This window comes from Neolamprologus multifasciatus, chromosome 11, assembly GCF_963576455.1.
Source record: "Neolamprologus multifasciatus chromosome 11, fNeoMul1.2, whole genome shotgun sequence".
NCBI lineage: Eukaryota > Metazoa > Chordata > Actinopteri > Cichliformes > Cichlidae > Neolamprologus > Neolamprologus multifasciatus.
The window spans coordinates 31976458-31988973 of record NC_140449.1 but is presented as its reverse complement, the minus strand read 5'-3'; the positions used below and the strand labels follow the sequence as shown (position 1 = coordinate 31988973).

The window sequence follows — 12516 nt, the reverse complement described above, 5'->3', positions numbered from 1 at the left end:
ATGAATAAGCTGATAAAATGCAACTTGCAAATCTGAAATATGTGCAGCGATTTGGAGCTCGGGCCGCTTTGGAAGTCTTCCACTTGTCAGTCACCGAAAAACTATGCAGAAAATAAAGAGGACTTTTGCCCGAATAAACAAAAGAACTCCTCCAGCTTTACTGCTACTGTGTTATGTGCTTTGTCAAAGAGCACATTTCCATTACAGTCACTGATGCTAACATTGACTTAGCGAGGGTAGGTACACATTGAAATGGACTGTGATGTTGTCTTGAATGCAGACGGAGGCCGGTGTGTCACTGCAGCTGCAGGACTACAAAGCAATTTCCCAGCGTGCAGATCTGTGCCCAGAATCGATAAATCACATTCCTGATTACTCTGCAGGGGGAAATAGAGTTTGTATTGTTTCTCCAAGACAAATGTAAGCTCCAAGCAAGATAGATCTTATTTCCAGAGCCAAAGAAAGACAACCTAAATGCACACACGCCGGCACACACACACCTCCTCTTCGGCAGGGCCTTCCACTCTGTTAAACCGAAAACTGCTTCTCCCCCTTTCACTTTTCTCTTTCATTACGCTCCAAAACTCTCCCGTTTCTGTCACGCGCTCCCTCCTTTTCCCCCCTTTTCTTCTCTGGTTTGCTCCATTTCTTTCAAGGTAGCAATTTCAATAACTTCTCCGTGATTGAATCAATTGAAAGTTGCAGAGCAATTCCAAAAACTTCTTTAAAGCTGTTTGCAAACTGGCCTTTTTGCTGAAAAGGAACTGTGTGTGTTATCTTCAACACATTTCTGTGTGTGTGTGTGTGTGTGTGTGTCAAGTTTTGGGAGGTGTCAGCTGTAACAAACAAACATAACAAGTGTACATCTGTGGAGCAAAAAATCTTGTTTGTTTTTTTCAATTTGGGTGACAAGTTTCATATCAGTGAGAATGGTTGATATATTTCAGTGACAATTGGATGCAATGAAATTCTAAAGTGTAGCTTTGTTCTATTAAAAAAACACAGAGGTGCCAAGAATCCTCCCAAAGTCGTTTTCTTCCTTTTAATCTGGGCCACGGTGAGCATGGTGGTAGAGTACTTAGGACTGTGGCCTCACAGTGAGATGATTCTGACTTCAGTCCTTCTGGCTGGTTAGGGTCTTTCTGTGTGGGGTTCGCATGTTCTGTTATTTCCTCCTACTGTACTCAGACATGCACCAGTGACTTTGGGTCAAGCATGGATGGACTGATGGATTTTGGACCAAGTCTTACCACTGGTAAGGATTAGACAAAAGACAAACTGGATCATTCACATAATATCCTGAGTAGTAACTACAAACTACACTGCTCAAAAAAGACAATGGGATGAAAGCACGATCTGATATCCTCGTGTTGGTGGTGTTCCCAGATCATCATACTAAAGGTTGTTCCAGGATCAACATTGCAAGTGACCAATCAGAATGTTGTGATGTCATACTTTTGCGACTTCGGGAAAAAACGGCGTAAAACAAAAAACTGTACTTAAGCTGCGAGAAACCGCCTTTGTCCACCGATCAACGGACCCTAACCCTGACCCTTTAATAAACGCTAAGCAGAATTGATATTGTCCTTGCAACATTGGAATTTCATAAATGCACGAATGGGTTGGTGCGCAAAAGAATAACGTCACAATAATGTGATTGGTCACTTGCAATGTTGAACCTGGAACAACATTTTCATGATGATCTGGGAACAACACCAACACGACGATATCAGATCATCCGGGATGAAATCCTTGGAGCCTACACTGGTGCAGTGGATCCTAGGATCCTCCTAATGCATGACAATGTGTGGCCTCATATGGCGAGAGTATGCAGGCAGTTCCTGGAGGATGGAAGAATTGATATCACTGACTGTCGCCCACGTCTTCCCTGACCTAAATCCAATAGAACACCTCTGGGACGTTGTGTTTCAGTCCATCTGACGCCGCCAGGTTGCACCTCAGAGTGTCCAGGAGCTCAAGGATGCCTGGTCCCGATCTGGGAGGAGATTCCCCAGGACACCATCTGTCATCTCATTATGAGAATATCAGACACACACAAGTATGAAGGGACCATATGAACTGCTGAGTACCATTTTGAGTAGGATGGACTAGTCTGCTGCATATTTTTTTTCCACTTTCTTTTAAATTCAGCCCTCTGATCGTTAATCATTTTCATTTCCATCAACCAGTGTGGCGTCCTTTCATTCCTTACACATTATCCAAACCATATCAGTATAGATATCAAGCATGATATGTTCCCCATTAATATCTGATGTTTTCAAAGTGTTCCTTTATTTTTTTTGGAGCGTGTAATGACAGTGCACCAGCTAAAACCTCAAAGAGTGACTGCAGCTTTCACAATTTTGTCTGCAGACAGGCAGACAGAAACACCTCTCAGACTATTCAAACCATCTCTTTGTTAGGTACCGGTATAATAGGGGGTCTGCAGAACCACATTTTTTAAAACACACACGTACATACAGGCACAGATATGGACAGCCCCATGAAGGTAAAACTATTATGTTATATAGCAAGAAAACACTCATGATAGAAGTAAAGCAAGTCTTCACTGTGAAATGCATCAATATAGTGAACAATTAAATAATCTCACACGTGATTGTATTCAGAATAATCTTGGATATATTTGAATTATCATGATGTATTAATAATTGCAGCAAAACTTTTATATTTCAAGAGCAAAATGAATAAAGAACTCTACTACTTGTGCACATTTTTTGCAGTTTTTGGATAATCAAGTAAATCACATCTGTATAGAATAAATGAAAAAATGCAAAATCAGTAATACGTATTAATTCTTGTTGCAACTTTGCTCAAAATGGTACAAATATTAAAAAAATAGCAGCTTTACCTAAGTGGGAATAGTATAGTAAAATATTATGTAAGGTGCCGTATATTATTACACCATAACAACATTCTCATTTTCACCCTTTTCTGAACTACTAACATCACTGTGTGTGTCTTAAAGCTCCTTATGAACCGGAAAACTTGCCCTAATAGAATTTCTCCCCCGTGCGTTTCTGAGCACATGTAGTTGCATGCATGAAATCTTCTTCTATGGCTTGAAGCCACATATTTCCTGTTACATTTTATTGTATCAAGGCGCCCCACTGGGGGAAAAGAAAGTAGACGAGAGAGAGAAAACAAACGCTGTTTCTTCCCCTCTGGCTAAGGACTTCCTGAATGTGTCACTCATCCCAGAACAAGAATATACAAAGCCCCAACTAGAGACTTGGGTATTATTCCCTCTGCATGCAGGTGTGGACATGCAAACACTTACACAATGTCTTTTTTTTACTCCACCACAATCCATCCAACAATACAAATCCTACCAAGAATGAGTGTGCTCCTACTGCTGCAGTGCGTTAGTGGAAGAACTGTCATCATCACCTATAGGATCATGTGGCTTTTTTTTTTTTTGAAAAGGGGAGCTTAAATGTTTATTGAGCCCCGGTGGCACATAAGAAGATCTGACCTCATCTGGGCAGATATAAAACGTCTGCTTTCAGTGGGAGTACAGATGGAAACTAGCTACAGCTTGATCCGTAACTCACTAAATCTGCTCCACCGAATCAAACAGCTGTTTGGTTTCTGTGCACAATTAAAATCAGAGCTCCTCTAATAATCTGCTTGAGTGAAGACATATCGTACATGTGCAGAAGGGGGAAAGCGACTTCTTAGTTAATCCTAACAAAGTTGCTTATGTAATTTACTTCTTTTTAAATTTCCACATGTGCAGCTTAGTACTTAAAGTCTACGACTTTAGGCGGAAATGTTGTATTTTTACTCCTAATTTCACAGTAAACACAAGAAAAATAAAGGCAAGCATTATAGAAAAGTGTTTGTGATTTTAGAAACTACTTGAATTCAGAATTTTCCTTCTTCTTCTTCTTCGATATTTCCAGCACTGTTTGTATAAGTTGAAAAATATCTCTTCCCACTCAGCACACCACCTGCTGTGTGACACATAAAGAAATCTGATCAGACCTGTGAGCTGGCAAACAGGCTCCTTTGTTGCACCTTTGAATCCAAACTTACACCGGTGCTGAAAGCGCTACAAAGGGATTGTATAGGCAGAACAACAGCATGCAGAACAGTATATGCATGAACTTTCTACTTGTGCTCGAACTTTTAAAAGCGCACCACATTCTTCTGGTGATTGAGAAATCAGGAGCTCAGAGCAAAGTCTGAAAGAACATGAGACAAGGAGGGAAACAAAAGCTCGCAAAAGAAAAGAAGAAGGTTGAAAGACTGAGGTGGTGTGTGTTAGTGTGTCTGTGCGACAGAGTGCAAGAGGTGATTACTTTGTGTTAATCTAGTATCAGCTTTCCACCATTTGGAGGCTTCCCAGTGTATTACTCATTATCTGCAGAGAAGTCTGTTAAATACAGATTAGACAGGGCGAGTAAAGGGACACAGTATTCCTGAACTTTCTCATGAAACTCTCCTTGCAGAAACAATCTGTCTTCCCAAGGGTTATCTGGGCTTTTCTCTGTAATGTCCCACTTTTTTCACCCTTCGTGTTTTTTTTTTCCCTCACTCTTATCCAGCTGTGCTCCATATTTCAGCCCCTTTCGTTTGAGCACATTTTGAATTGAGCTATCCCAGTGTTTCAAAAGGGCAGCAAGGAGAAAAAAGAAAAGAAAGAAATTAGGACAGGTTATCTATTTGAGTTTTTTTTTCTTCCAGAAGTCAATGTATTTTTGTGATGACCTTGTTGATTTGAGCTGGCGAGGCCACATTTTTTTTTCTCATAATTACTTTCTACTTTCAAAAAGATAAATCAATAGATCCATACGGGTGTACACATCCTGCTACAGTAAGTGCACATCGGGTGAGTGCTCCATTTAGAAGGTGGCTCCTCACAGGTCACAAATCTAATAAGGTCTGTGCAGCCACATGCTATCACTGCATTCCAGAAAGCTGTTTACTACTCTTACTGTTTAAAAGGATGAGCTGTAAAGGAAAAGTATTAACAGATAAATATAGAGAATAGGTATACAGCAAAACAATCACTGAAGAAATTAGAAAGTGCTTTGAGTACCTGGGCATAAATTATATATTGTGTTTAGGTTTTGATGTGCTTTAGTTTGTCGAAACTAAACCTACAATCGCAACAAAAAACATTACTGATGAATAGCGATCCTAAACCCAGAGATAATCAGTTTAACATCATAATAGAATTTCAAATTATGACTTGTTTTCAGGATTGCTGCTTGAAAATTGACTTCAGAACCAATATATTGTTGAAATAGTTGTTCTTGCATTTTCTTATGTTGATGTAATAATAATCCAGATAAGAATTATTCCTAGCAGATAGTAGGAAGTCTGTACACAAGCTACTAGATTTATTGTCATAAAACAAGAGGCTACACAATTCCTTTCACATCAGGAGCCTGTGTTTCACTTTCAAACTAAGTGAAAGACAGGCTGGTTTAAAGGCACAGTGCGTAATTTCTGCCTCTGGGGCTCTTTCAATCAGAAGTATGGGCAACAACATAAGCTGTTTTTGTGACAAAGGAGAGACATTACCAAAGGATTATATTCCTTTGTGAATTTAACTGAAAATGAATGTATTCACTGTGTAATTTAAAAAATGTATATACTGTATATTCTGTATTGCCTGTTCTTATTGTCCTTATCTTCAACGTTATGCTGCTCTGTTGTTTGGTAATTGCCCCTTGGGGATAAATAAAGTCTTCTGATTCTGATTCATTTTCACTGTACACAGTACAATGAGATTCAATGTGCAACTTCTCCAAAGAGCCACGTGTGGATACAGACCCTTACTCCAGGTCTGGGACAGATTTGTTTCTGAGGTGTACATGCAGGCAGCAGAAATAGTGACCACCTGTCACTATCTGTGGTTGAGGTAGGCAGTGCTTTGTAGGGATCTGTAATATTTTTGTATTTGCTAAGCGTGTTTGATCCCCTGGTGAGGTATTGCAACTGGTGGGAAAAAATGTACGACCAAGGCTCAACAACTGATACAGCGGAAGTCTATGTAAGTATGTGCTAGCTTAGCATTAGCTTGAGTGAGAATGTAGATAAGAACAGAAAACTCCCTCAGGAAGTAAAATCGCCTGTATCTGGGAATTATGTATACCAAATCTGGGGAGCAGTAAGTTCCTATAGTGACTTGGTTTGTGTAGTACTCAGTATTTAAATAAACGTAGAGCCCTCTACCATTGCTCTTGCCAGAGTTCGCTGTGGTATCAGCTAGTTAGCGCCACAACTCCATGGAGCCACTGAGACAAAATAACATGTTTTTGTAACAGTCGACATTGCTTTGCCATCCATTCATCCATTTTCCTCCACTTTTTTTTCAATTTAGAGTCATGCGGTACATTTTGTGTCTGCAGTATATAGTTTGTAGGGATGTGTCACCCTGGCAACCGGGAAACCACAGCTTTACAAGGAAGTGGAAACTACTGTGTTTTAACTTTGTTATCTGGTGTTAAAAGTACATTGGTTCACCCCACCAGCAACCCTCCAGCTTCCAAATCTAGATTTTCTTTCCTACTTTTTTAGAAAACATTAATGTCATGTACAGTACTGTGCTGTCATGTCTTTCTATTTTGCCTCCAAGCAGCTTGCAATAGTTCTCCAGGCTCTCTGAAGGTCTTTCATAGTTTATCTTTGAACATTAGTGGCTTCATTCTTTATTTTAACATCTCTTTGTATCTGTCCTTAATAAAATTTGTGGAACAGGTACAGGACAAACGACGTGACAAGACTAAAAACACTACAGCAGATGAACTGTATGTGAAAGTCACATCTTTAAGAAATCGTAAAGAATCCAGCAAAGACCCGGGAGGTGCTTCTGGCCCTGCAGCTGATCCATCTGCTGCTCAAAGCATCATCAGACATCAGAAAGGGTTTCAGAAGAAGGATGGCTGTCAAGAAGCTGTTTTTTTAAGAAAGGAAATGGGGCGAAAAGGTTGAGGTATGCTAAGTTACACAAGAACTGTGCCAAAAATCTGTGGCAACAGATCTTATAGAATGATGAATCAAAGTTTTCATTCAAGTCATCAACAGCAAGTGTCTATAGCATCTGTAAAACATGGTGAAGGGCCTGTCATGGTTTGGAAATCTTGCCAAAACCGACTGAATTACGAACATTAAAAAAGTATCAACAATGCAATACCATCTGGAAAGTATCTGGCAATAGCTTCATTTTTCAGCATGACAATGATCCCAAACACAATGTCAGTGAAGTAAAAGCATACCTAGACAGAAAAGCACACAATGGAAGACTATCAGTCATGGACCGGCCTCCCCAGAGCCCGGACATCAATATTATTGAAGCAGTGTGGGATCATCTTGCCAAAATAAAAGAACAAAAGGCAGCTAATGCTAAAGAAGGGTTTTGGAATGGTCTTCAAGAAGCCTGGAGAACTATTTTTGAAGACGTCTTAAAGAAATTACAACATAGCCACAGAGTTCAGGCTATGTTGAAGAGTAAAGGATGTTATACCAAATATTGACCTCCAAGATCGTTAAAATTCTACAAACTCTGTTTTTGATTTATTCATAGTGCTGTTCATGGACTCAAAATAGTACATGTGAGACTGGACAGATGAAAAATGACATTCAGCTACATGAAAATAAGGATGGAAAATAGATTATAGGTCGTGAGTGTTTGACAAACTGCCATGAGGCTGCATTGTGGGATTTGAACTGTTTTTTTGTTTTTTGTTTTTTTACCACTTGTGCAATAAAAAACGTATTTGACTCAAGTAGAAATCATGTTCACAGAAGAGGTGCTCGATTTAAATTTTAATTATTTGCGATTTTTGTCATATACTCAGGTTATATCGCTCCTATTAACTTATGCATTAGGTAAGTCCACTACATGCATACATATCTACGTAACAATTTGTGGTATTTCAGTTGTGTTGCAACCCACCACCGTTATCTGGCTTCAAAATAATGCTGCAAACCATACAGTGAATGAAAGTACAGATTTATCTTGTTTTCATCACTGTTGAAAACAATTCTTGGAAAAGAGGTACAGTATACAAGTCTACGAGTATATAACATTGGTCAAAAATGTTATATGCTTTGAAGTTTTAGAAGCTTTCAAAGGGGTGTTATGGATGTAGCCAGCACTGATTAAGAACAACAAAGAAAGAATGTGAGCCAAACACAGTGAAAAATGGACAATGTGAAAAACGATTGGAAACACTTTGAGTGTAAAGTCTTAATATTTTCTCTGAAGTTTTCTGCGAGTGATTCTGTAAGAAGTTACTAATTAGAGAGAAAATTCATGTTTGTCTGCTTCTAAACAAATTTAACAGTTTTTGATGTTCAGCTGACCAGCTGTGCATTGACTCTCGATCTGACAGCAATTACTCACAAATACAAGTCTGAAAAAGTAACCTCTGAACACTGCGTCTGTTTTCCTATAATTAATAGCGAACTACACAGTTCTTTCCAGGAAACATCTTGGTGATTATCAGCAAACTATTTGGACAAAGACGGACATAAAATGAAGCCAAATTATTTGCAACATTTCTGCAGCCGGACCTTTGCTACCATTATGAGTGCATCTTGTAGCACGCTTGTGCAGGCTCACTGTGCTCTAAGAAATACTTAAGAAGCCATATTTTTAAAATAAACAATGGCTGGTTTTGAAGACACATTTTTGGATTGTGCCACTTTACACTGCTTGGATGCACACTAGTTTTCAGCATTTTCTGCAGTAAGCTACATCGTCGTCTGCGTCTGGGTTAAAAATAAAAGCAGATGTGAATGTTAACAAGGAGATGAGTTGTCCTCTGCAGACAAATTCTTCCAAGAGAAGTAACCTCCTCTGTTTTTATGAGTTTTGAACTTGGAGCTTAAAGGCAGAGCTGTCTATAAATCACATAAAGATAAAACAGATTAGGTTAACTCTTTGCAGAGTAAGTGCTCAATAATCACACATACAGAAATGCAGAAACACATTAGTGGAGCACTGAGAAAAGACAAAATGTGTGGTTCTATAATAGATATACAACGAAATGGTTGGAGATCAACGTAAATGGCTTCTATCTAAATGTTTGCATAAGAAAGCATTCATTAATCCATAGAAAGACATAGGCCTTTTCAGAGAAGTGTCAACCACATTATACATACTCCTTCCCTTTCAAACTCACATTCAAGCTTTGAAAGAATCAGCCTAATTAAATGGTTTATGCGCAACTGTGTGAAAGAGTGTTTGGTAAAAAGACATGGAAAAAAAAGGTTGGAGCTCATTGCCTCAAAGCTAAAAGCTCCTCATTGTATCTTTTTGAGGCAGTAATAACAGCTTAAACAAACATGCTGACAAATATGGCAAAAACACCACTGAAATACAAAATCTGTCTCTGCTGCTGAGATCACAGAGGGTGTCCTTCACTGTGACCTTAGCAGGAGTCAGAGAGAATCTGAAAACCAGCAAGCCGATCACATGACACAAGGAGATAAGGATGACACTCACTGTGTTGAATCCTGGAAAGAGGCTGACCGCTGAGGCTGTATCCAAAGGAATAGGTAGAAACTGCTTCATGGCCAGCGAGGTCTGGACAGCAGGCAGGGTGGGACGCACCAATGCAGGCATGAGGCCATTTTGACATGTGTTACCTGCAGGAGGGAGAGCAAAGGCAACATGTTGAACTACAGACAGCAACAAAACCGAAATCTGGAAGCGTACATTTAAATTAACCTTCAGTGCTTGTTTTATTCAGGTCTACGACATCATGATGCCCCTGCTTTCGGTTTGTACAAATCATTTAATCTACCTCTTAAGCACCTCAGCCACCACAACTGCCAAGGCAAGACATCCCTTACATTGGCTCCAGAGCGTACAGTGAAAATTGATTGAACTTAAATTAATGCCAGAAGTAAAAAAGTATTTTTGGCAGCTTGTGAAATACATTGTAATTCATCTGATGGCATGGAAATCCCCCCCAAATCTCCACTTGGGTTGGTTTTAATGTTTTAAAGCTGGAAAAAACCTTGATGCCCTTTGGGGGATTTCCATTATTTCAAAGTAATTTTTTCATCATTTTCTAGCAATGGTTTTATTATTGTAGTGCAAACTCATCATAATCTAATTTCCTCTCTCCAGTTTTGAGGATTTTTATATTTTAACACTGAACTGTGATTACATTGTTTCAACTTCAGGTCCAATTGCAACCTTTTAATCACATCTCAACTGAAGAAGAATATGAAAGTCTTCTGCTGTCCTCTGCTGCTGTTCTGTGCTTTAATCTCCGGGAGAAAATGAAGACAGTCCAAAAGTTCTCAACAGTGCCGTTCTTCTGATGGCTATTGAGGCAAAAGATGTTTTGAGCCTGGTACTCTATAGCCTATTTTCCACTAGCATGCAATGGACTCGACTTGACTCAACTTACCCTTGGTTTATAGGGTTTTCCATGAGGTTGTACTACCTGGTACCAGGTACTTTTTTAGTACCCTTTTGGCAGCGTTTCCAAGTGAGCTGATTTGAGCCAAAAATCAACAAACTGCCACTAATTCTCCAGGGAGTGACAACACTGGATGGGGTCATGAGAGGAACTCCTTCACAAGAATCATTTTTGAAAACTGTCACTAACTGAAAAGCCTACACACAAATAAAAACTGTGGTCCAGCGATGAGGTGCAGAAACTTTTGTGTTTGGCGGCTAACGACAGAATCCAGAGAGAGCTAGACAGAGCGACCGAAACGAGAAAGTGTACCAGGAGTTCGTAGGAAAGTTTGTTTTTAGAACGTATCCATCTAAATGCTGATAAACTTTAAAGTTAGGGCTGTGGCTGTTTTTGTTGGTTGGTTGCTCAACACAGAGATCTGTAACCAACGCCTGGGAATGATGATGACTTACAGTAGAACGCCACCTTCTCATCTAAATATGGTATCGTCTAGGTAAAGAAATCCAACATCGCTGTTGGATTTCATAAATTGTCAGCAGTGAAGACTGAACAATTTTTTAAAGAACTAATAACTAATAAGATTTACAATTTCATTCTTTGGCAGGGCGTGGTTTGTTGCACGGCTGCAGGGGAGGCTGACACACCGGAGCTCCATCAGCTGACCACGCCTCCCTTGTATAAAACGTGCAGGAACCTGAGGTCGGGGTTGTTGTTGTTGTGTGTGGACGCAGCTGAAAAGCTGTGGCCGTGTGTTAGAGGAATAAAAAAATAAAAAAAGAACGAACTATGTGAGGTCCGTCATTCATGCCACACATTCAGTTTTAAATATATACACCATCCTTCTCTGTATCACTTTGTTTTAAATCTTAAGTCAGCATTTTTCTTTTTCTTCAGCCAAAGCTAATGAAACTGTTACTACACGTCCCAGCCGTTTTTGCACAAAAGGGGTCATGCTCCCTGGATGCTTGCTCAATGAGCCACTAAATAGTTTAACGTCATATAACTGACAGGTACTCGCCATGCCCTACAGCCTCTTCTACAATTGCACCTGACTGGATGAATACATCTGATAGATGTATGCTCTCTGCTCCTGAAATTCAAACTTAAACAAACACCATGGCTGTTTCACCGATTTTCTCTGTCACTGCAAAGAAAGTGTTCTTGAAAATCTTCAACATGAGAAATAATCCGTGCTGATCGTGAAGTTCTGTAGTTTTCAGAGGCAAGTCAAGTAGTTTAAACCTCAACATTATGCAACTCGTTGCTCTATTGTTCAGAAATAAAATGCAGCTGCACCACAGTTGCTCAGCTAGTTGCACAGATAATAAACTCAACGTGGAAATGATGGATCCTGTGGAAACTTACCATTAGGTATATGGCTGTTGATTTCAGAGTCAAGAACTCACCTCCATGATCAATATCATATCGACAATTCGCCAATAACCATTACAAGTTATATCATTATGGAAGGGTTCGTTCTAAGTGTTTTACTTACGCTAATCTTGCAAGTGCAGTCATTAATGTGCGTTACTACACGGTTAAGAGAACACTCTGTGAGTTGTTTCAGTGTTTCACTTTACTCATGTGAATTCCTTGAATTCATTTCCTTCTTGTAATAACAATAAGACCCAAACTGTCTACCGAGAGCAAGCTTTATATGCAGATAACCGCCGTGTGATTCTGCAATGATGTTTATCTCTTCAAAACAGATGTTCTCGTTCTGAAATCGTCACCACAAAAGCTGACGTGGAACGACTGCAGCGAGCGCAATGTTTCAATCAGTCAATGGCAAGTGAGGTCTGGCCCACACATCTCTAGGAAAAACAAAAGTAAATATTTCATTTTTATTGTCATGTGAGCGCGCCACGCCAGCAGAGTGCTTTTAAAACCACCAATTAGAAACAGCACAGGACTGATTTCAGTACGGCCAGGACCGAACGAAAAAGAGCAGGAAAAAACGGTCACAAGCTTCCAAAACATTAGGAATTAAAGAAGCTATTCCGTAAAGCTATAATGAAAACCAGAGGGATGATATTTTTAAAATCACTGCACATTTAACAACAGTGGAACTCCGGGCCAGCGTGGCTCTAAAGCGCTGGCAGAT

General features: G+C 39.6%; 1 protein-coding gene across 2 annotated transcripts in view; it reads right to left on the bottom strand.

Annotated features, from left to right (window-relative positions):
* The window catches only part of znf385d (zinc finger protein 385D), a 102528-nt gene that overhangs the window by 81524 nt on the left and 8488 nt on the right, over positions 1-12516 (bottom strand). For both annotated transcript variants that reach the window (XR_014876961.1, XM_085178308.1), the window contains exon 2: positions 9482-9624. Coding sequence is in view for 1 of the 2 variants with exons in the window: in XM_085178308.1 (XP_085034434.1) it covers positions 9482-9624 (143 nt within the window). In the remaining variant the exon portion in view is untranslated. The remainder of the gene's footprint in view (positions 1-9481; positions 9625-12516) is intronic.